At 42.8% G+C, this 24,678-nt stretch overlaps 3 protein-coding genes and 2 long non-coding RNA genes across 5 annotated transcripts; 2 read left to right on the top strand and 3 right to left on the bottom strand.

Moving 5' to 3' along the window:
* Positions 1 to 1,650: 1,650 nt before the first annotated feature.
* LOC118416368 lies at positions 1,651 to 3,053 on the bottom strand. Its single transcript, XM_035821462.1, has 4 exons — positions 3,041 to 3,053; positions 2,322 to 2,484; positions 1,957 to 2,128; positions 1,651 to 1,668 (listed from the first exon to the last, which is right to left on the bottom strand). The coding sequence occupies exons 1-4, from the start codon at positions 3,051 to 3,053 to the stop codon at positions 1,651 to 1,653; spliced, it is 366 nt and encodes a 121-aa protein (XP_035677355.1).
* A 141-nt stretch (positions 3,054 to 3,194) lies between these two features.
* LOC118415862 lies at positions 3,195 to 4,270 on the bottom strand. The gene is made up of 3 exons (XR_004831157.1): positions 4,230 to 4,270; positions 3,961 to 4,000; positions 3,195 to 3,341 (listed from the first exon to the last, which is right to left on the bottom strand). It is a non-coding gene; the product is annotated as an uncharacterized LOC118415862 (long non-coding RNA).
* A 472-nt stretch (positions 4,271 to 4,742) lies between these two features.
* Positions 4,743 to 18,744, top strand: LOC118415858 (ATP-binding cassette sub-family D member 2-like). Its single transcript, XM_035820715.1, has 13 exons — positions 4,743 to 5,436; positions 6,492 to 6,603; positions 7,440 to 7,601; positions 8,729 to 8,860; positions 9,642 to 9,826; positions 10,436 to 10,556; positions 11,968 to 12,139; positions 13,077 to 13,171; positions 13,529 to 13,674; positions 14,101 to 14,246; positions 15,115 to 15,199; positions 15,777 to 15,902; positions 17,736 to 18,744. Exons 1-13 carry the CDS (start codon positions 4,898 to 4,900, stop codon positions 17,929 to 17,931), a joined length of 2,217 nt encoding a protein of 738 aa, XP_035676608.1. The 5' UTR covers positions 4,743 to 4,897; the 3' UTR covers positions 17,932 to 18,744.
* Positions 18,745 to 18,772: 28 nt separating this feature from the next.
* Positions 18,773 to 19,667, top strand: LOC118415861. The gene is made up of 2 exons (XR_004831156.1): positions 18,773 to 18,844; positions 19,016 to 19,667. It is a non-coding gene; the product is annotated as an uncharacterized LOC118415861 (long non-coding RNA).
* A 1,929-nt stretch (positions 19,668 to 21,596) lies between these two features.
* On the bottom strand, positions 21,597 to 23,152 carry LOC118416367 (biotin biosynthesis bifunctional protein BioCD-like). The gene is made up of 4 exons (XM_035821461.1): positions 23,142 to 23,152; positions 22,757 to 22,864; positions 21,999 to 22,230; positions 21,597 to 21,845 (listed from the first exon to the last, which is right to left on the bottom strand). Exons 1-4 carry the CDS (start codon positions 23,150 to 23,152, stop codon positions 21,597 to 21,599), a joined length of 600 nt encoding a protein of 199 aa, XP_035677354.1.
* Positions 23,153 to 24,678: the final 1,526 nt, after the last annotated feature.

Raw genomic sequence — 24,678 nt, 5'->3', positions numbered from 1 at the left:
TCCAGGGCAGAACAAAGATTGTGTGTCACAGACTATAAACTAATAAAGAGCATCATTTACAAAATACACAGAAATGATACAAGGCAGTTTTTATACACGTAATAGTAAATTTGTAGTCATATTATCTGTAGTTATATACCAAATACTGTTTGAAAGACAGTGGATAATGTAATGTCAGGTACACATACTAGGACTGCCAGACTAAAACTTGTGCAACTTCACTTCAAACACTCATTACAGTTTGCCGATGAAAGACAGTGGATGCTGTCTGAAATGTGATTCCGTCAAAGACCATATCCAGGTTTGTATTAATTTTGTGTACCGTATCATGTACACTGTTGACAATACTGTTAATAAAATTGAAAGCAAGGCTACATGTGACATGTCACAATCATCTCCAGGTCTATGGACTAAGTGCCAAAATGACAGCCTATCCACCAGCTCTGTCAGTTCGAAGCTTGCCAACTTCATCTGTCGGGCTACTATGAGAAGGAGTCATCCAACAATAAAAGACATTTCTTCCTACCTTGTCCTGTGTGTCTGCCCCTACAGGTGACCCAATGCTGCTTGGACTGCTGGAGCTAAAGGTGGAAGGAGTTCTCCTGCAAAGAAGGTAAACTTTTCAGATCAACAAAAGAATCGCTGTGAACAAATTGCTGAAAAAGTCAACTGGGCATATTTTCTGTTGTCTGGACTCATACTTTGCAATATGATTCTTTTTGTGCATACTATGTGGTAGAACAACAAGAACGACATAGAACGATTACAGTTTGCCACAAATTCATTTTATAGAATTTTCGAAGATAAACTCAGTTGCAACCCAAAAACTACAGTAATTAACTGCTACACTCTAAGACTTGCATCACATTAGCTGATGAGTTATGCAAAAGAGAAGTCAAACTGGTTATACAGTACAGAAGCTGGTGTGTTCCACTGAAGGGTGGTTATATCGGCTATAAAGATACAGATAAAGAAGCTGGACCAGGTGTGATACATTGCACACCAAAGGGCGGTTATATTGGCTATACAGATACAGATACAGAAGATAGTGTGCTACACAAAAGGACGGTTATACTGGCTATACAACTACAGATACAGAAGCTGGTGTGTTACACTGAAGGGTGTTTATACCGGCTAGAAAAATATACAGATACAGAAGCTGGTGCGTTACACCAAAGGGCAGTTATACCAGCTATACAGATACAGCAACTGGCATGGTAACACCTAGATCTGCATACAAAGTACTTACACACTTCGGCCAGAAGAAGGTGTCCTCGCCAGTTTTCTCCTCTTGCGACAGGATCCAGGTGTGCGGGGCGGATTCACAATGGCCATGACCTCAGGGTCAAGATCAGGGTCATGTCGCAGGTCGGGGGTGTACGGGCCCTCCTCAAACTTCACCAGACTTGAGGAGGATGTGAACTTCCTGAAGGGGTCCTTGAAGTGTGTCTTAGGACCAGGCGTGGTGTAAGGCACAAAGGGCGTCTGAGGATAGAGATATACAAAACCATAGTCTGAATTGCTTTCTTGAGAAAAGATTCTTGAAAATTGTCTTAGACAAATAAAATCGAAACCGCTGGAACTGTCTCTGAGCTGTCATTAGCCCAAAGCTAATGACAGCTCATTAGCTTTCATTTTTGTGCTGTAAATTCATTTTGTTTTCAGTGACTTTCAGTGACAAAAAGGGGACACATGCAGTGCTTTATTTTTAAGTTTGTGTTTGAATACACTAACAATTAGAGGTGTTCTTTCTTACTGGACCGGTCCAGAAAAACTGGGCCTGAAAAAAATCAGTTGGCTGGATTTTGGACCAATTAGAAGTTGTCTATTATTGTTGTGGAATATAAAAATAAAATTTTGTACGGTCAGTCTGTTCATAAGTACCATAACCAACAAAACAAAGCAATGTAACTGGAAACATAAACTCCTTGGCAAAGTTGAAAAGCAGATACCCACCCCGTGACTATGCAGCTCCCTGTTAGTGTTAGATGTGTGTGGAGCAACCTCAGATAGTCTCCCACTCTGATCAAACAGGTGCACTGCGCTGTCTGATGTGTCATTCCCCACTTTTCCACTGCTGCTGGTGAGCCAGTCATCATACGACAGGTAGTGTTGGCATGGGGGCTTGCTGTAAAAATGAAAACAAAAATGGACTGTGACATTGGAAAACATCAATCCAACATATTTGGGAGGTGAACTGAAATTAGAATGTAGATCTACCATGACTTTGACAGATACAGAGATAGTTAAGAACACTGCTAGCGGTACTTAAGACGTAGACAAGGAAATGGGATACACAACATTTTTTTCTAGGCCTCTACCTGTCTGCAGGCCCTGCCAGCTGGAGACTGGAGGGAGTCTTGCTGTAGTCAGGAGACATGTTGGGCAGCTCAAGGTCCTCCTGCCTCCTCAGGGGGAAGGAACCACCAGCCTTACTCAGGTCTACCTTGTTCACCTGTCTGGACGAGGGGGCACTCACGGTACCTGGGAGATACATGTATGTAGGAAAAACCTGTAGGTTAATTTCCAGTAACATAACATGTAATTCTGCCACATTAAAAAAAAAACAGTGTCAGAGGTTTTCCTACTTCTAGAAAAAGATTGCAAGACGGAGCATTGTAACTGTGTGGCGCCACCAAGTGGGGGAGATAGCGTTCTCCCTCAAGAGCACAAGATTGGTTCCCAGGACCTTGAGATGCCATTGTCTTCTCCTTCTTCCGGATACGTGTCAAATTCATTAGGTTGAAGACTGACACTTTGGGGGGTAAGGGTACTCAGAGTAGACAGAGTGGTCGCTTAATTTCGCAATTTGGTTTTCTTCGTGTTTGACAGAGAGAGAGAGAGCCCAGAAATCCTCAGCTCCAGGGGTGCTACTCCCTGTCTGCCACCCTACAGCTGGGTGGCAGTGAGTACCCATAACTGTGACTGAAAGTTACAACTTATTAAATTTTTAAATTCAAATCTAACTCTATGTCTTAGTTTTAATATGGTTCTAGTAGTCTATATATAAACCACTATAAAAAAACATATATTAAGTAACCTGTCCTGTCCATGCTGTGAGCTGTGTTGAGAGTTTGTAGGTACAGCAGGTCCTGACTGATCCCCCCTTTCCTGTGTCTAGCACCAGGGGACAGCAGTCGGACTGTCCCAACCAACCAATCAACCAACCAACCTACCAACTAACCAACTAACCCACCTTTCCTGTCCATGCTGTGAGCTGTGTTGAGAGTTTGTAGGTACAGCAGGTCCTGACTGATCCCTCCTTTCTTGTGTCTAGCACCAGGAGACAGCGGTCGGACTGTCTTCACCTGTTTGGCATACTTCTTCCTCTCAAAATAATCCTGGTCATGCAAGGAAGAGTGTCAGGTTAGTATTTAAGTATTAGTAAGCAGTAGTTTTTCTAGAAAAAAATTGCAAGAGGGAGCACAGCCAGCAAGTCAACCCCGCAGCAAGCAAGTCAACCCCACAGCAAGCAAGTCAACCCCGCAGCAAGCAAGTCAACCCCGCAGCAAGCAAGTCAACCCCGCAGCAAGCAAGTCAACCCCGCAGCAAGCAAGTCAACCCCGCAGCAAGCAAGTCAACCCCGCAGCAAGCAAGTCAACCCCGCAGCAAGCAAGTCAACCCCGCAGCAAGCGAGTCAACCCCGCAGCAAGCAAGTCAACCCCGCAGCAAGCAAGTCAACCCCGCAGCAAGCAAGTCAACCCCGCAGCAAGCAAGTCAACCCCGCAGCAAGCAAGTCAACCCCGCAGCAAGCAAGTCAACCCCGCAGCAAGCAAGTCAACCCCGCAGCAAGCAAGTCAACCCCACAGCAAGCAAGTCAACCCCTCAGCAAGCAAGTCAACCCCACAGCAAGCAAGTCAACCCCTCAGCAAGCAAGTACATCAAAATGAATTGAAGAACATGAGTGATGTAATGGTAATGTGAACATATATGTTTGACAACATTGTTAGTGGCACTTACCTTCTGTTGCTTCTTTTCATACTTCATCCGTAGTCGGCTCCTAGAGTGGACAATGCAATGTTTATTTGTCCTCACATTGCAAGTGTGTTCATAATGCTATATACTCAGGGACATACATCAAGTCAATATCTAACATTGAGATACTAATTAACAAAGACTTTTACATTTTAGCACTATCATCATTTTACCTTTAGGCTAAAAGAACAATTGCAAACTTGTCCACTTGAAATAAAATTTTTAAAAAATGTGTAAGAAGAAGAATTCCTTACCTTGCTCCGCCAACCCAGTTCATTATGAGGATGATGTCCTGAAAAGGCAAAAATCAGGTTATGACAAGGTTAAGTTAACGTCAATATCAACTCATTTGGGTAAATCAGGAGGTTTCTTACTAGCACCACGGCAAGAAAGTCGGAGTAACTTCGCATTGAACCTATGAATGAATGTTACATTCCAACACAGGTACTATAAATAAGCTAAGGTTCTCCTTAAGAAGGTGACATCTTCTCAAATCAAGTTAATGCAGAGCTTTAGTTTGAGTTAGGGGTCGACAACAGAGTTGGGGCCAGCCAGCAACACATGTACATTTAATTTTACAGAAAATCACACAGTCGACTTCAGTATCATGACAATGTTCGTTCAGAAACTGTGATCAGAGCGAATTAACGTTTGCTTTACTTCTAGAGTGGCCTATAAACTGAAAATTTCTCTTAAACTCGGTAAAATAACGAAAACATCCGGCAAAATTTTACCTGCCTGTGTGTCAGACGATTTTTGACTTTCCCTCCTGTTCTGCGAGCCTCGGTCTGGTGTGACCTGTAGTACCCCGCAGGTGCATGCCGGGTAATATCCAACATGGCTGCCGGAGATGGACATTGAACCGTCAGATCGCACTGTTTCTCTTGTGACCGGTTATCTCCGAGCCCGTGTAGTTTAGATCATGGCGAGCGCTACACAAGAGGTTTATAAGAAGAGCCTGAAGGGCGTGAAGATCGCCCAGGGAGCCGTGGTCGCGCTGGCAGTGGTCTACGGGCTCAAGAAGCTGTACCCCCGCATCTACTCTCAGCTGAGCGCCCCCCGGCAAAATGCCGGCTCCAAGGAGAAGAGCACGACAGAAGAGGAGAAAGCCGGGTCACCTAACGGACCCGTGGGGACAGGTCTTCATAAGAAAGGAGCGGCGACGATTAACAAGGACTTCTTCAAGCAGCTTCTAAGGCTGATAAAAATCATCTTTCCGGGTGTGTTCACGAAGGAGGCGGGGCTCCTGACGCTACACTCGTGTTCGCTGGTCTGTCGGACTTTTCTGTCCATCTACGTCGCCAAGCTGGACGGCCGGATCGTCCGCAGCATCGTGCGGCGCGACATGAGGTCGTTCGCGGCGCTGCTGGCCCAGTGGCTCGCCATCGCCGTGCCCGCCACCTTCATCAACAGCGTGCTCCGCTTCCTAGAGAACAAGCTGTCCCTGGCCTTCCGCACAAGGTTAGTAAGTTTATTGCAAATTCTTGCCCGAGGGCTAGATGTATAAAATCACACAGATGTATAAAATCTTACAACTCATTCCCACAATACATTAAAGCATCTACACCATCCATGTTCAAACAACACATCAAGGACAGACTACAAACACAGACACAAACGTATATACCTCTGCAGCAATGGTGGTAAAGGACATTCATTAACATCTATGTATATATAGTTAGTGTTTAGAATTTTGACACTGACCTCTGACCTCTCAGCTACTTGAGACTTATTTAGGTTAGATTTAAGCGTTGTTAGGTCGTAAATAAGTAATGTGTTAATGTTGTATCATGTAATGTGCTTGTGTAACGACTCCAGGAAGAATAGTGATGCAGTCTCAATTGTAATCACTAATGGAGATCTGCTGAATAAACAATAAACAATAATTGCAATTGACAAAAAATGACAAATAAGGGTAACAAAATGACAAATAAGGGTAAACAGTATAGTATCACTGACTATTAGTAAGTGACAACTCTAGTCTAACTTAAAGATGTAACTTATTGGGTTTGACTTCTTTTTCTGAGACAGTGGAAGATGAAAGATCCCACTTTTCTGTAAATGTGTGGGTTTTGCGACATTAAAAGGAGTCAGAGTAGTTTTCTTTTCGTCTGCAAACGTGGAGATAATAGGATAGAATTTGGTGGCTTCTTTAAGTTTAAAGAGCTCTTTTCTCTCTTGATCATAGAAGGGGCAGTTTGAAACACAAAGCTACAGCCGTGTGGCGCGTTGGTACACCCGATCCCTCGATCTCGGAAGCTAAGCAACGCGCGGTCCGGACAGTACTTGGATGGGGGACCAACCAAGGACTGACCGGATTGCTGTAGCCTCACGAAGCTTTCCACGAAATCGTCTTCCGGGAGGGATGTAAAATGGGGGTCCCGTGCTCGAGGAGGTGCCTCGACCACGTTAATCAGCCTCATTACTCATAATTTGGGTACCTACTGGCTGGCAAAATACACCTGGTGAATATTATTTTGTCTTCTACCATATCTAACGTACCATATTATTTACAGGTTAGTCAACCACGCGTACAAGCTGTACTTCGACCGGCAGACGTACTACCGCGTCACCAACCTGGACGGACGGCTCAGCAACCCTGACCAGTGTCTCACCGAGGACCTGACGGTGGGTATCAGATGCCTTGAGGATACCTTGAGAATGCATAGTTGTAGAAGGCTTTAGGTGGTATCTCACTGCACTTGCGTCAAGCTTGCGTCACTGCGGGGCTCGTTCACTCACGGAATCTCTGCGTCACTATTTTGTTATTTTCTCCAATTTTTTTATAATGTAGATGTTGTGTAGTATGTAAAAGTATGACTTAGACGATGACAAAGTACACAAAATGTTAGAAAACTTGTTCTTTACTCTTATAATTCATTGAGTATCTTTCGAACCCTGCAGTGACGCATGTGTAGTGAGATACCACCGTCACTACCTCTTGTAACAACCTCTTCGCACTCCTGGTATTTCCTTTGCTCCCAATGGTTATCCAGTCTTGTCTTAAATACATTCACACTGTTGGCAAAGACAACTTAACTAGGCAAAGATTTGCACATCTGTACCATTCTTGCAGCAAAGGATTGACATCTTACAGTGGATTGATTGTAGATGTTATATCTATGTCTTATTAGTACATTTTAATACAGACCGTCTAAAATTATTGAGTTCATGTCCTTTATCTTAACAGACAAGTCTGTTTAAATTTACGGCAATGAAACAATCAAATTCCATGGAATAGCCATTCCCGGAAAAATGCAATGCAATGTTTGAATTCATAATTATATGTATGTCCATTCTCACAAGTGTTCACCAAGCCCATATAATGATGTTGTTGTTGTTTATGTTGTTGTTGTCCATTCACACAGGTGTTCAGCCAGTCAGTGGCACACCTGTACTCCCAGCTCACCAAACCCATATAATGATGTTGTTGTTGTTTATGTTGTTGTTGTCCATTCACACAGGTGTTCAGCCAGTCCGTAGCACACCTGTACTCCCAGCTCACCAAGCCCATGCTGGACATCGTGCTGATCTCCGCAGCTCTGGTCAACATGGCGGCCGACAAGGGCGCCAGCGCCAGAATACCCAGCATGATCTCCGGGACCACCATCTTCTTCACAGGACAGGTAAGAGTAGCCAGGTGTACAACCCATTATCGCTCCCATTCAGGACAGGTAAGAAGAGTAGTCTGGTATCCTTACGTATTATAGCTCCTGAGTCTCTTCTGTCCTTGAGACTAGAGACTCTATTGTAATAGCTTTTTAATACCAGGCTAAGGTAAGATTACAGTAGGTAATGTTGTCAGGATGTTTGTGGATTGACAATGACAGTTCATCCCCTAGAGCTTTAGTCCCATAGTCTTTTTAGGCTGTAGGAGCAGTGGGTTGCTATCCATGACAAGATTTGAACCCAGGTCCCCCGGGCCAGGCACCTTGCAGTTATGCCACACACTAGTAATGACTTCAATTGATGGCCATTCTGTTGCTTAGCAACCGCGGAGCTCTTACCTAAATCTCTCCAGCCACTTTGCAGCTTCTGCAGTTTACTTAGCCACTGTGACTGTTGCAGGGCTTCTCTTGCCTGCCTTAGTCTGCAGTGCAAGCTAGAGATTAGCCTTGCAACAGATAGTCTGGTATCTAAACCTATGGAGGCTGTCGAGTCTCTTTGTCCTCTCAGCTAAAATACTGGCCCAAAAGCAATTACTCAAGCAACTTGATAGGATTTTGGAAAAATAGGTTTAAATAGGTTTCGACACCAGGCTAGCAACAAATGCCACACCTATCTGCAGGTATTAAAGACTTAGGTCTATAATGGGTCTTGATTATAGTCCAGTTTAGCAATTATCTAGGTCAGTCCAGTCCAGGACATCAGTATCTATGGTAGCAGGTCCTTGTAAAGCTGTTTCTATCTATGTCCTACTGTTGTCATTTAGAGAAATTACCTCACAAAACTTTCAAAATTGGTGGTAACAGAGAGTGTATTTTCCTGTAGCGAGATACTAGTACTGTGTGTAATGTTGCAAGAGACAGCTTTAATCTGGTGGTGGTTTCGAGACCTTCTGAATATATTTCAAAGGTTGGCCGCCCAAGCACAACTCTTAAGAAACTCATTGAGGACGAAACAGGGCTGGAAGGGCAAGGGCTACTCTCTGCGATGAAAGACAAGCAGTTCTGGAGGGCTAACTTCGTCTGCTCCACCTCACACGAGGATGAATGATGATGTTGATGATGACAAATGTATTTTTGTGTTCCAGATTCTGCGTGCAGTTTCCCCCAGGTTTGGGAAGCTGGTGGCAGAGGAGGCCCACAGGAAAGGTTACCTCAGATACGTGCACTCACGAATCATCACAGACTCCGAGGAGATCGCCTTCTATGGGGGGCATCAGGTAATCTATTCTGCAATGCTGTCTGATGTAGATAAAGACATCAATACTTTCTGTTCTCACCATTATAGCCAAGAACTGAAAGAAACTGCCAGGGCTCAAAATACATTTTTTGGGTCAGCAGCTGCAGGCTGCCTGCTAAACACAAACAGTTTGTTAGATACCATGGCACACATAGAGCATAATATGACAAAGTGTAGAAACTACTGAATAATATATCACAAGGAAGAGAATTTGACTGTTTTGAGTACTGGAAGTAGCAGAGAGTTTACATTTGTACATGTAGTTCTATGACTGCTGGTTTTGGGTGATTGCAGTTTTTGATTTCACAGACTGTATATTTCACCATGTAGGATTGGGCAAATCTAGGGTTTGTGGAACGGAGATTGTATGGGATTTCTTACCCAGACAAGTTAGGTGGGATTTCTTCCAGCTTTGTAGTTAAGCAGTGAAATAGCTAACCACTGGTACATACAATTGTATTTCATAATTCAGATTCTTGTGATACATGTAGTTATTTGTTGCAGGTTGAGTTGACCCTGCTGCAGAAGAGCTACCGAGCGTTAACTGACCAAATGAACCTGATCTTGAGAAACGCCTGTTTTTTTTCTTGTGTGTACTTGACACTTAGATCTTGTACTTGATTGTTGCAGGTTGAGTTAACACTGCTGCAGAAGAGTTACAGAGCATTAGCTGACCAGATGAACCTGATCTTCAGGAAACGTCTGTGGTTCCTTTTCCTGTGTGTACTTGACACTTAAGATCTTGTACTTGATTGTTGCAGGTTGAGTTGACACTGCTCCAGAAGAGTTACCGTGCGTTAGCAGACCAGATGAACTTAATCTTCAGGAAACGGCTGTGGTACATCATGCTGGAGCAGTTTCTCATGAAGTACGTCTGGAGCGCAGCAGGACTGCTCATGGTCGCCGTGCCCGCCATGACGGCCTCTGCCTACCAGAACGAAGGTGGGTAACCTTTATCCGTGGGGTGACCTATATCTGTTGTTTTTATAGACAGGGTATCTAGGCATATCAAGTCAACAGACTGTGCAATATTTTGAAAATAACTGCAATGTTTTGAAAATAGTGCAATTTGAAACCACTGTACATTAACTTGATATCCCTGAATACTGCTTTTTTTTAAACAATGGATATAAGTTACTACGCAGGTAAAAGTGAACTAGGCTACATCTGAAAACTTCTTACAAGGCATCATTTTATTTACAGTAATCTTACATAGCAGCTACCAATAGATATTTGGGCCTCCATCTACTAGTACTAGAATGAAAGTGGTTAGATGTGAATACTTAACAGCTAGTTTCATCAAAACATTTTGGACCTTGTTTCAAAACAAGGTGGAACCGGACAGCATGAGACCCAGGGTGGATAAAGATAGACGTCACATTGTACCACAGCAATAAGTATTGCAGCCTACAGTTAGAATTACTCTGAGGGAGGTGACAGATGGCCACTGAAACATCAGGACAGATAACACAGTGCTTGTGTAGATATAGTCTCTTTTTCAGAAGGTGTATTAGTATTTAAACTTAACATTGACTCTGTATGTTGACACAGATAGTTTAAGTGACTCGGCGAGAAATGAGGCGATAAGCGAGCGGACGCAGGATTTCATCACATCACGGAAACTTCTGTTTGACTCGGCCGACGCTGTGGAGAGAATATTCTCATCCTATAAGGAGGTAGGCTTAGGATAATTTTTTTAAGATGGGACAGTGTTTTCTACTTGGTTTATGTATTTCTGCTCAGGTCCATACAGGCTTTTCATATGATATCTGTTTTTGATTTTCAAGAATGACGTTCAAAATGTTCTTTTTCGGTTGTATGTGTGTGTGTGTGTCCACACGTGCGCAGGTCTTATGTTTGCATTTTTGCTGGAGCTCATGACGTGTGTATGTTAGCACTTGTACACTGTAGGTACCGGCTTGTGCAAGTCACCCTTTATAGGGCTGGAAAGACATGTAAACAACTCACGCAATCTGCAATGTGAAGAAAAAATGTTACAAAAAAAAAATCTGTAAACTACATGGTTAAATCAAGGAGATTATATGGAGATATAACCTCCTTGGTTAAATGAAAAGAACATCGACTATAACTTGGTAATCACATATTTCAGTAAACATTGTACAGTATATACATATAGAAATAGTTTTTCGAGCCCTGCTGAAGTTGCTGAGTTGTTTGCCCGGACAAACAGTCCAGGAGTCAAAGGTTACTCATGTGTGCACGCACGTGATTTCTTATCTCCTCTGGTCAGTGATGTAAGCCGGGACATTTGTTTAATGATGGACTTTGATCTCACAGTGTACGACTAATGCATGATTGTATCATTACAACACACAATGTTATAGTGAATGAAGGAAGACCGTTATACATTTTTGTTAACATTTTTGCTATGTCCAGATTACAACAAAGACGAAACATTCATGTAAAAGTATTACAGGTCTAGTGTAGCATAGAGAAAACAGCATGTACATTGTAGTACAAGGTAACTCAATTGAAGCCTGTGTAGTAAAATAATTCTCCATTCAAGAAACACAAGCCTCTTCAAAATTTTATTTATTTTATTCTGTGTTCTTTTACCAGGGTAAGCTTCTATCAGTCACTAACACTAATTTTTTTAACTTTTACCTCCATGAAAAGTGGACGTATAGTTTTTGGTCTGTCTGGTTTTGCTTGCGTCTGTTTGAGTTACATACATTGTATGTTACTTGTACGATTCGAGGTGTGGCTCCTTATATAAAAGTCCTCCTTTTTTTCAAGACCACTGAGCTCGCCGAATAACGATGCAATTGTCCAAAAAGTGATGCTAATACGCTGATTTTCTGCCTGCAGTACCGTCATGTTTTGTTAGGTGTCGCTCCTCATAAATCTTCCTTTATGTCCAAAGATCACGGAGCTCGCCGCCTACACCACGCTCGTGTCGGAGATGTTTCGCCTGCAGTACCATCATGTTTTGTTAGGTGTCGCTCCTTTCTTCCCACAGATCACGGAGCTTGCTGGCTACACAATGTGAGTGTCGGAGATGTTTGACCTGCAGTACTGTTAAGTTTTGTTAGGTGGCGCCTTATAAATCCTCCTTTATTCCCACAGATCACGGAGCTCGCCGGCTACACCACGCGAGTGTCGGAGATGTTTGATGTGTTCGAGGACATGCGCGAGGGACGGTACCAGAGAACGACGGTGGCAGCGACAGAGGGGGAGGGCAAGAGGCAGCTGGCTGTGAAGGGGCTGCAGCGGATAGAAGGGCCTCTCAGGATAGAGGGTTTGTTCATTCATTCACAAAGGGTTAATGACCCGCCCTGTGGTGTATATGGTGTCATAAAGCCTGGTCATTTACTATAATCACAGAATAAATCTTCATTCAGTCAGTGGATTTATTCGGTGAAACAAACTTTCTACTATTCTGTACCCCTCTCTCTCCTTTCCTTTCTTTATTCCTCGCTTATAGGGCAACTGCAACTTTAAAGTCTGGTCTCCATGTTGATGTCTTGAAAAGGTGATCGTCACCTGTTATGTCAATCCTTCCACAAATGTGGTAAATCTTAATAGATAGATAAACTTTAGAATATGCAGGGACAATTAAAATATGAAAACTATGATATAATATACTATATACATCAGCAGAGGTAGTCTTTCACTATAAAAGTGGAGTCAGTACGAAGTGAACTGTCCTTTGTCTCGGTTTGTTGGGTGGAGGGCAACATGCTGCTGGCTGTTGAGGGGTGGCAGCAAATCGAAGGGCCCCCTCAGGATAGAGAGTTTGTTACTTACTGCTACCTCTCTGATGATAAACCATTCATTCATTCATTCGTCCATCCATACATTTCTTCATTCATACAATTCACACATGATTACCTTTGCAAAGAAGTCAATATTGATATTGGTAATTTTTTTTTGGGTGTGTTTTTGGTGTCGGATGGTAATTAATAAGGTATGTTAGGAAGAAGTGATTTGATTTTGGAAAAAATGCTCTGTATCCCGATGATCTGTATTCAAATGGTTGCTACTTGTAATTGCAATATGGGAAAATGTGTTGGCAAAGCTTTGCTTGCAGTTTGAGTGCTCTCTTGCCAAGAGTTGTCCCATGTGAATTTCCTTATTACTTATGTGCTATCTTTTTAGGTAATTGATTAAAAGTTATCCAATGTAAGTGAAATTCTTTGTTGCTTAAGAAGCCCTCCCCTGTGCTTCCCCCGCAGGTGTGGTGATAGAGACCAGGGACAGCATCATCCTGAAGGACCTGCCCATCATCACCCCTACAGGCGATGTGGTCGTGGCTTGTCTTAACCTCACGGTCAGTACCTGAACCTTAACCCCTGAACCCTAACCCTGCCCATCATCACCCCCACTGGCGATGTGGTGGTGGTCTGTCTTAACCTTACAGTCAGTACCTGAACCTTAACCTCTGATCCCTAACCCTTAACCCTATCATCACCCATCAGTAGTCCTGGCCTGTTTGAATATTTAAGTCAGTGCATGAACCTCAATGAGCACATTAACCCTAAGACTAGTGTGTGATATGTTCAATTGCACAATAATGTGTACTAGTTTTTCTTCAGTCTCATGTTGGCCTCTCTCATTTCTTACTAAGATAATTTTCTCTTGTTTTATTTTAGAAAATAATTTCTTTTTTCCCCTGTACTTTCCCCAGATGGAGCCTGGCATGCATGTCCTGATCACGGGGCCCAACGGCTGCGGGAAGAGCTCGCTGTTCAGGATCCTGGGCGGGCTGTGGCCTGTGTACAAGGGCAAGGTGTACAAGCCAAAACCCGACAGGATGTTCTACATCCCGCAAAGGTGAGACTTACAGCTCACACTATACTACTCATCACATGTAGGTGTACAAGCCAAAACCCGACAGGATGTTTTACATCCCACAAAGGTGAGACTTACAGCTCGCACTATACTACCTACCTCACAAAGGTGAGGCTAACAGTTCACACTATACCACTTATCCCAAAGAGATTCAAGAAATTCTGATCTGAGAGATTACTTCTCTGTTTTTCTTCCAGCACTAAGACTATATTTTTACACTGCATTTACAGCAGAATTCTTTACTTAATAATGATGTCCAGAAGAACCAGCTTGAAGGAAATAGGTACAGGTTGCGAGGTTCTTTATCAAAGTTTAGGAATGTGAAGAGTGAAACCCGATATTCTCCAAAGTTCCAGAACAAGCTGATAGGGTGTCATAAGTCTATTTTTTTGTTTTCACCCCCCTCAGACCATACATGTCAATCGGCACCCTGCGGGACCAGGTGATCTACCCAGACACGCTGGATAACATGCGGAACAGGGGTGTGACAGACGAGGACCTGATGCGGATACTGGGGATCGTACATCTACAGCACATCGTACAGAGGGAAGGGGGTACGTACGGATGTTTGTTTGTTTGTTTGACCCGTTGGCATACTGGGCATTGTACATTTACAGAGAAGAGAGAAGTACTGTAAGGTGTGTGCAGAAGACAGTAGTTGACTGTTACTTGTGTTTTCCAGGCCGAGGCTCTTTGAGTGACCGGTGAGAGGTACTGTAAGGTGTTTAAAGAAGACTGTATTTGGAGTTATTTACCAATCCCATGTTTTCCAGGGTGGGGCTCTGTGAGCGACTGGAAGATAGTACTCAGTTCAGTTCAAAGTTCCTCGTCAGAAGGAAGTACTGTAAGGTGTTAAGAGGAGACAGTAGTTGATTGTTATTTCTGTGTTTCCAGGCTGGGGCTTTGTGAGTGACTGGAAGGAAGTACTGTTAAGTGTTAAGAGAAGACAGTAGTTGTAGTTATTTATAAATCCCATGTTTTCCAGGTTGGGGCGCTGTGAGTGACTGTAGAGAAGTGTTGTAAGGTATGTGCAGAAGACAGTAGTTGACTGTTACTTGTGTTTTCCAGGCTGGGGCGCTGTGAGTGACTGGAAGGATGTGCTGTAAGTTTGTGTACAGAAGATAGTAGTTGACAGTTCTTGTATTCTCCAGGCTGGGGTGCTGTGAGTGACTGTAGAGAAGTACTGTAAGGTGTGTGCAGAAGACAGCTGTAGTTGATTGTCACTTGTATTTTCCAGGCTAGGGCACCGTGAGTGAGTAGAGAGAAGTGTTGTAAGGTGTTTAAAGGAGACATTAGTAGTTAGGGTTATTTATCAATCCCATGTTTTCCAGGCTGGGGTGCCGTGAGTTGCTGCAGGGAAGAACTGTAAGGTGTTTAGAGAGGACAGTAGTTGTAGTTATTTATGAATCCCATGTTTTCCAGGCTGGGGCGCCGTGAGTGACTGGAAAGATGTGTTATCTGGAGGAGAGAAGCAGAGGATGGGGATGGCCAGGATATTCTACCACAAGTGAGTCTCAGCTACATCCTCACAAAGAAAGACATCTTGTTGCAGTTGTAGCTTATTGAAAGCACAGGCTAAAGTCATTCTTCTATGCAGAGATGAGCCCACGCCGCAGGTCCGTCCTGCTAATGAATATTAATGAGTTAGCGTCAACTGGCAAGTTTTCGCCATTCAGTGATGCTGTGGTTGCCCTCTACCCACACATCTAAAATTTGGTACCTGGTAGACAGTCGGACACAAAAAGGACTGTCAACATGCTGTTCTCTTTCTCTGAAATGTTCATGACCATGCCTTATTTGACACAAGCTAATTGGCTGACACCTGTTTGTTGGCGACACCCACAAAAGCGGAAATGGCAGAGCAGTTAAGTAGAGTACGAACTGAGCGGAGTTTTAGGAATCAGCTTCATCCCTGCATAGGAAAATGACTGAAGTTAGTTAGCTGTGTAGGTGTAGTTGAAGAATAATGATTGTCCATGTTTGTTTGAGTTAAAAATGTTTGTACCACCAGACCAAAGTTGATGATTGCATAATTATTAAGATTGTAGACTAATGTTTGTTTGTTTGTTTGTTTGCACCACCAGGCCGAAGTTCGCCCTGCTTGACGAGTGCACCAGTGCCGTCAGCATCGATGTTGAGGGAAAAATCTTCCAGGGGGCAAAGGATGCTGGGATAGCCCTCCTCACCATCACCCACAGGCCGTCACTTTGGTAGGTCAAATGTGAGATCGCTGTCGGCATGGCAATACAGCAGTTGTCATGGCAACACAGCAGGTGTTATGGTTTCTCAACAGTTACCATGGCAACTCAAGTTACTAAAATTTTAAATGGGGGCCCCGTGTTTGGGGAGAGCCACGCCTTAAGCATGTTAGAGCCCTGTCACACTTATCAATATGAGTATTGGGTTCTCCATTGGGTGAGTGTGTCAGATAAATCTCTCTGGATATGCAGCTTACACAGTTCAGTACAAACCCGGTGTGTTATGCCTGGGGACATTTACTGGGTCACTCACTATCCATTGTTTGATTATACTGCTGCTGGGGTCCCTGATGCAGGGGTAGGCAGCAGTCGGCTAGTCTTCACACCCCGCTTCCATGCGGCTCTGTCCAGTGGGTTCACCCGTTAGACCGCACACCTTGATGTCCCTCCTAACACACTGCATATATTGGGTATGCATTACAAAGTTTGTATCTGTTGCAGGGCTTTAGCCAGCTCAAAATTTTTTTCCGTCAGCCAATTACAATCGTCGCGAAAACCGCGAAAATTAATTAGAAGGACTGAACTGAGACCTTGAAAAACGGGTTTTTAATGAGATTATCGTATGCGTAAGGGCGCCGACACACATTGTCAACAATCATAACAATAGCAAAACAAACAGTGTGTGGCTTTTACGGTCGTGGACGGCGTCCCCAAGCCGCCTGTAGCTTCCACCAAGGATTTTTGTCTGTCAAGGTTGACGGATTGGTTTTAAAATTTTTCCGTCAGACGCAGCAAATTTCCGTCAATTGACGGAAAAACGGACACTGGCTAGACCCCTGATCTGTTGTTCTACTTTTGTCCCCACAGGAAGTACCACACCCATCTGATCTGCTTCAGTATGATGGGGAGGGGTGCCCACAAATCACAAATCCACAGGACCACTAACCACTTACGACTTAGGCCATTGGGATGGGATATACAGAAATATGCATGCCTTGTGAAATTTCATGTAGTTCCGTTTCTGTTGTTTTGATTATCTCACAGGAAGTACCACACCCACCTGCTACAGTTTGATGGGGAGGGGGGCTGGGATCAAACCCCTGCCCACAGATCTACAGAAACACTAGCCATAGGAATGTGATATACAGAAATGTAAATACTTTTCTCCTCCTCTGTATAGGAAGTACCATACCCATCTGCTGCAGTTTGATGGGGAGGGGGGCTGGGATCAAACCCCTGCCCACAGATCTACAGAAACACTAGCCATAGGAATGTGATATACAGAAATGTAAATACTTTTCTCCTCCTCTGTATAGGAAGTACCATACCCATCTGCTGCAGTTTGATGGGGAGGGGGGCTGGGATGAAACACCTGCCCACAGATCTACTAGCCATAGGAATGCGATATACAGAAATGTAAATTGCTTTTCTCCTCATCTCTATAGGAAGTACCATACCCAACTGCTACAGTTTGATGGGGAGGGGGGCTGGGATCAAACCCCTGCCCACAGATCTACAGAAACACTAGCCATAGGAATGTGATATACAGAAATGTAAATACTTTTCTCCTCCTCTCTACAGGAAGTACCACACCCATCTGCTACAGTTTGATGGGGAGGGGGGCTGGGATCAAACCCCTGCCCACTGATCTACAGAAACACTAGCCATAGGAATGTGATATACAGAAATGTAAATACTTTTCTCCTCCTCTCTACAGGAAGTACCACACCCATCTGCTACAGTTTGATGGGGAGGGGGGCTGGGATCAAACCCCTGCCCACTGATCTACTAGCCATAGGATTGCGACATACAGAAATGTAAATACTTTTCTCCTCCTCTCTACAGGAAGTACCACACCCATCTGCTACAGTTTGATGGGGAGGGGGGCTGGCGGTTCGAGGAGCTCGACACGTCAACACGCCTCTCTCTGAACGAGGAGAAACAGAAGCTGGAGTCTCAGCTCGCCGGGGTGCCCACCATGCAACAACGACTCAACGAGCTGTGTGAAATCTTGGGGGAGGACTCCGTTCTTAAGGACTAGCTGTAAATCTTTAAGAAACAACACTCATAAGGGTACCAGCAATGTACGAGTAAACTTCTGGCTGTAGTCTTTCCAACCTGTCCATTGAGTACTTCTCTAAAAGGACAAGTCGTAAATTTTAAAGAAACAACACTATTAAGGATAAAGGTATGGTCAAAACTGCCCACTCAAAAGACCAATAAAATCTGCCCACCTTACAACAACAGCTGAGACTTGCTGTGCGGAATTTTGGGGGAGAACTCAGTTCTGGAGGACTAGCTGTGAATCTTTTAGAAACAGCACTCTAAGGATAAAGGTACAGTCAAAACTGTCCACTTAGAGGACCAATAACATCCAGCATGCCCACCATGCAGCAATGGCTCAACAAAGTCTGCAAAATCTTGGGGTAGGACTCTGTTCTTACAGACTAGCTGTGAATCTTTCAGAAACACTCTAAGGATAAACTTTAAGGTACAGTCAAAATTGTCCACTCAGAGGACCAATGTCATGCATGTATGGCATGTCACCATGCAACAATGGCTCAGACGAGTCATGCAAAATCTAATGGAGGACTTTTGAAGGACTAGCTGTAAACTTTAAAGAAACAACACTCAAGTGTAACAATACAGTCATAACTGCCTACTCAAGGGACAAATAAGATATATGCAGATTGGTGCACTATAGACAGGATTCATAGTGCTTGTGTCAATGGGGGAAATTTTCTAAGGGACCAGCAAAAATGATCACAATGGGGCAGAGGTCTTATGCAGAGACTTGTGAGTTATACAGATTTGACTTTACTAGAAATATAGCTGAAACAACGGTCTAGGATATTGTTCTATGTCATCCTTTAGTTGTATCAAACAAGTTGTAAATTAAGTATATTGATCAGCTCATTCACTGGTTTGATGTTTCTTGATTTTAACCTGATTGTGTGCCACCTAATAATAATGATAAAGATTTAACGGTTCTTGTTGGGTGTCAATGTGCAGATGTTGGCACATTGGCGCACCAAATCCGTAGTGTGATTTTTGGCACACATTTAGACAGACCAGCCAAAGACTCTCAGTGGGTGTCACTCTTCCGTAAGGGAAAGTCGTGTAAGGTGCCACCTGATGTTGGTATTGTAGAAGTTTTGGTGGGAAGGTTTTGGCTAGTACACGTGGCATGTGCTCATACTTTCGTTGTCACAAGTTCTTTAACCTGCTGTGGCTGTCTAAAGATTGACAATCAAAGGTTTTTTTAGAAAGAAAAAAATGTTCATCAAAAGAAATATTGGCACAAGAAATGGCCTTGTCAGAATAGTTGAATTTCAAAGTAGATATTTCTGGGGAAAGTAGATTTTAGTGGAAAAATAGTATTATAATTTACATAAGAATAGGAAGATAGCAGGGTAAATGATTTGTTAAAAAGATTTGAGCAGTATTTGTGATGGAATTATGAAAATTGTTGGAAAACCTGTTGTGTAATTATGGTGTATCTTCTCAGAATTTTGTTTGCTAATGTAAAGATAGATTTTGTCAGAATATTTCTGGCATATAAACATATACATGTTTAATGTTCAAATGTGTTCATGTTGGGAAATATCTTTTGCTGCACCAATTTAACGATTTTATCAGTAATGGAGGAAAAGAAGAAGAAGAGCTTGTGTTAAGAGTAAGCCATATGTCCTGAAAATTCAGGCTTTGTGAAATTTTATTATTTCTTAATCCCCTGTAATGCTGAAATACTAAGTAAAAACTTGTCAGTCTTTTTTTTTTGTCTAGATTTTTTTCCATTTGATTTGCTAAGATGTAGCTTGAAGTAATCATCAGCTAGACTTTGAAAATGTGTCTTGCCGAAATGATTCTAAAGTTATGAATTTCTGTTGGAAGTGGTCAGATTCTGCCAAGGCAGAAGAGAGCATTTTTGAACCACCTTGAATAATATCACTATGACACTTTTACAACAAATACTTATGGCAAGAAAGATAAGCCATGTGCTGTAACACTCGTTAATTAGTGGACAAAGATGTTACCAGTATGTTTGCCTGCACTAACAATGCAAATAGTATATGGTACTGTATTAGGGAGTATATCACAGGTTATACTGACTCGTAGCTGACAAACATGTTTTAAGTATTGACAGTTGAAATGTTACACCCACAAAAGAGTGGAAGTTCTGTGGATAGGTATCTATGAGATTGATTAAAAACGATTCATTGCAGTAAAGTAGTGTTTACTGAAGCATTTGATGTGAAGTTTACATAATTATACAGACGTTTACAGAATTATACTAATAATTTTTATTGTACTCATCTTGCACCAAAAAGCAGTTACTCAAGCAGTGATATTGACGAAATACACTGAATGCTATCTGAAACGCCTGACCGTTTCCAAAATCCTATTCAGTTGCTCGAGTAACTGCTTTTTGGTGTATCTTATTACCTGGATGTCTAACCTACATCGACATACTCATCATAGAGGTTGTCCATTCTGTCAAGCCTAGTTGAAAATTGAACAAGAAGACAAACTTGTACGCCAGATGCGACCGTGGAGCTAGCGAAACTGGCACATGTGATATCCATCAGATATCTACCAAACTAACTACGCTGGTTATACACCTTTCTCACGCGGCGGCCATGATAGATCTAAAACGAGTTCAATGAGGCAAACAAAAGACTGTACGTCATAATTAGCAGTTCAACCAATGATAGCATGGAAATTAGGAAATTGACCAATAAGAGAATGGTTGCATACCCGTCAAATATTTGCATTATTATGTTTTTATTTTGCATCTATTAAGAGACTATGGGATCCGTATGCGAGTCAAAATTGCTACATATTTCGCCGCATAACGTTAGTTATAATGTTTATTATTTGTTCTTATATTGTGAAAATTTGTGTGGTCTGGGGAAAAACTAAATGGGAGCTGATTTAAGAAATAAGTTTTGTCTGTTTGCCTCATTGACCTCGTCTTCAATCTATCATGGCCGCCGCGTGAGAAAGGTGTATAGGAAGAATGATTTGCCAGGGAAGCTTGGTCACCATTGCCCTCGCGTTTGCATATCCAAAGGGGGATTATTTAATCTCCAAGTAGATCCCATTTGCTGCTATTAGCTTCTATTAATTCAGTAGGTAAACTGTAGTCTTACACCAGTACGGTCCCGTTATTTTCATTGCAAACTGGCTGTTTTTATATTTTATATTCACAAGTATGAATGGAAATATGTTAATCTCCAAGCAGATCTTGCTTTGGCAAATGGGAAGGAGTTTCGCCGGCAGAGGAGTTATTGGCCAAAGCCTTTGACCAGTTGCGTCCTGCCGCAGATTTCCGCTTTGGCCAATAACTCCTCTGCCGACGAAACCCCTTCCCATTTGCCAAAGCAAGATCGGCTTGGAGATTAAAAATATGTTACTTTTCCTGATGTTTCGTCGCCTTTTTCTCCTGCCAAATCTTTAATTCGGCAACATGTTATCAAATTCAATTTTAGACCATGTTTTCAATAGAAGTGTTTTTGGACAGGTCTAAATTAGTATTTTGTATGGGCTGCTCTGGAAGAGTTCATTTTTGCATGGGAGATTTTGTTTAATTTACGTATAGAGTAGGGTAATACTTTATGCAAATGCACTTTTAGTGGAAATGTTTTCGGACTGCCCCACTTCACAGAGGGGTGTCGATTTCATTTTCAGAATCATCGTTCATTGCTAAAAACTAACAGCGGTCGGCTGCGTCTTGAAACTCATATCTTTCGAGCGCGAATAGCCATGTACACCTAGTACCTCATGCACTGTAGGGGCTTCTTCTCCCGTGATCCAGTGACGCTTCTCGGCCATCTTTATCAGCTCATCCACGAACTCCTCCTGCTTGTCTTCGGGAAGGTAGCTCAGGTGTGGCAGAGTGGGACGGATGACTCCCCTCACCTGGTCTCTGGAGATGTAGCAGTGCGGATACTTCTTGATGTCACAGGCGATAACCTCAAAACCACAGGCCTCTAGCAGGCTGCTGCGGTGCACTTGTAGTGTTTTCCCTCACGTTCGTTTCCAATGTAACGAATATCTTGCGTATACGAAGACTAGAGATTCTGAAGAGAATTATGCTATATCTACCTCATGGAACTTGCTTTTATCACTAACGCACAAAAACACGATCTCGCCACCGGGTTTCAGACAAGAGTTGAGCATGTTAAGCGCCGTCGGCTTGTCTTTGACCCAGTGCAGAACGAAGGTAGACACCACCTTGCTGAAGGCGCCCCGCCACTCCGGCTTGATCGTTGATGGATCCGCGGCATCGGCCACGTGGTACCGCACGTTTGGGGAGGAGTTGTTCGTCCGAGCATAGCTGCAGGGAAGTCAACATTGATAGGGATCTGATATGCAGTTTAAATCTAGATAACATCGTTATTGAAAAAAGCTATTAATCCATTAGAGGGGTATTCATTTATATGTTTTATAACATACAAAACACCATGCTAAATTTGTAAGGGATGCCCAAAACAGTTGGTAAACGACATCAGCTGTTGTCGTTACATCGATATCACACATAATACGACATCTGTTCACATAACTCACCGTATCTGCTTGGAGATAAGCTGGTTACCAAACGCCGAATTGCGAAACAACCTTGCCTTTTCCACAATACCGAAAATATAGGGGGGATTTCTGAAATGATTACATCGATTATAACAACAGCTATGACCAAAAGAAAGGTACGTGCATCATTTCACTCCGGTGTACAGGCGACGTGCCAAACCACATACGAATGCGGCAAACGGAACATAGAGATATGGGTGCGAACGCTCACCGAAAAAAAACGTTCACTATGCTTTGTCGACGGAGGTTACCCTCCAGTCACAAAGTACTAGTACCTGATGAAATCAGGTGACAGATCGAAGCCCACGACAGAAGCGACGCCTGGCTGTTGGGAGATGTAACTGCAGAGTTCCCCCGTGCCACACCCGGCGTCTATCGCCCCCCTCCCACGTCACGTACTTCTGTAGAGCCTCTACACCTTCACTGTGCTGGAAGGAGCGGTTCTGAGAATATTGCTGAGGTTTCCTTGTGTCCATTGTCTATTGTGCATCAAAGAAATCATAGGTTTTATTCAAGTTTCAACATTTTTCCCTGGAACTCATGCGTGTTTTATGCTACATATCGATAAACTTTTAAGTCATTTTTTTATAACACAGTTAACTTGAATGTATATTTTCTGCCTATATATATGTACAAATTTATATTATACATATATATTACTGTATCGCCATGTAAAGCCAGACAAGGAGGTGAGATGTATTCAATTTATTGTAGCAAGGTATGACGGTATGACCACAGAATGTATTTCCAGAATGGTAGAAGTCTCCCAAGGTGGCCGCGTGTTGATCATCAGTCGGCACAAAAGCTGGGAAACTTGAGTTTGATCGATCATCGCCTCCGCTGTTCTAAGCTGTAAAAATGCTCCTTACCTTCTTATTAGTGCCTGGGGCAGGGCCTCTGTTGTTACTCTGGATTAAAATCGTCAAAAGAAGACACAGTTGTAGCAGTTTCAGTCCACCCTTTTTTCCGTGTCAGTTCAGCCGTGAGGTTAAGGTACAAAGTCTACCTACGGGTATCTTAGCTTTTGAACTTGCGCCTATTGAAAGAAGTCATTGACACCCCACCCCTCCCTCTTGGTTACCGGCGGCCACAGCGGCGGAAATGAGTCGCGATTAAAATACAAGTCTTTGTTTAGATTATGTGGGTCATAGTTGAGGTCGTACGCGTAGCTTGCTATCGAGATTTGACAAAACTGTTAATTTTGAAGACCAAGTCCATTTTCATATTTCCTACGTAGGCTCAAATAATGGTAGAGAAATCATGTTTCATTTTAACCTAGATTCCGAAAAAAAAATTTTTTTGTTGAACATATGATGTAGCATCTTTATTCCATTTCTAAGGAAATGCCGGTGGTATATCTTTGCTAGAAGCCGTGTCAATGCGTGCTTTTGATTATCATCATCAATTAATGACTTTGTGATCAGGGTAGATCTACATAAGCGTCGCAAGAAGGAGCATTGTTGTATCTCAAACCCGCTTCTTTCCGAAATGTGCTTCGAGGCACATACTGAATATCCAGGACACCTCGCAAGTCTATTTTTCCGGATAAATCTATAAGGTTTCTTAAAAATGTTACAATGCAGTAGATTGATGTTTTCTTTAAGCATTTGGTGTGAAGTCTAATTATACAAACGTTTACAGAAGTTTACAAATTATACTCATCGTTGATGATGTTGTCATCAATTCTGTCAAGCCTAGTTGAAAATTATACAAGAAGACAAAATTGTACGCCAAACGTAGCAGAGGCATTAGCAACATGGGCACATCTGGTATTCACTTCTACCAGACTAACTACACTGGCAATAGGGAGTATCATTTGCCTGGCCAGTTATTCCTCTTCTTGCCTGGCCAGTTATTCCTCTTCTATTATCCATAGCCCAGAAGGAAGACCTGATGGAGGCTACTTATACAAGGCAGACTTCTTGCAGCACTGGCTTTTATTTTTGAGGAGATGGAGCGCTGATTTGCGAATTTCATCATGGACTAAGGTTCTCTAATGATTGATTTTCCACAAGAGCAGAGCTTTCTCTGCCCAGGGAAACCTTAGCCAATATTGGTAAATGGGAAACCTTAGCCATATGGTGAAATTCGCTAAACAGCGCTTTATCTCCCAAACATTATATAATTACAAGTCAGCACTGCTAAACGTGTGGGTAGGAGGCCAAATCAAATGCGGTTGGGCTGTAACTGCAGTAAG

The sequence above is a fragment of the Branchiostoma floridae genome, chromosome 5 (assembly GCF_000003815.2).
Source record: "Branchiostoma floridae strain S238N-H82 chromosome 5, Bfl_VNyyK, whole genome shotgun sequence".
Taxonomy (NCBI): Eukaryota; Metazoa; Chordata; class Leptocardii; order Amphioxiformes; family Branchiostomatidae; genus Branchiostoma; species Branchiostoma floridae.
The sequence above is the reverse complement of the archived record's forward strand: the minus strand, read 5'-3'. Positions and strand labels throughout refer to the sequence as shown.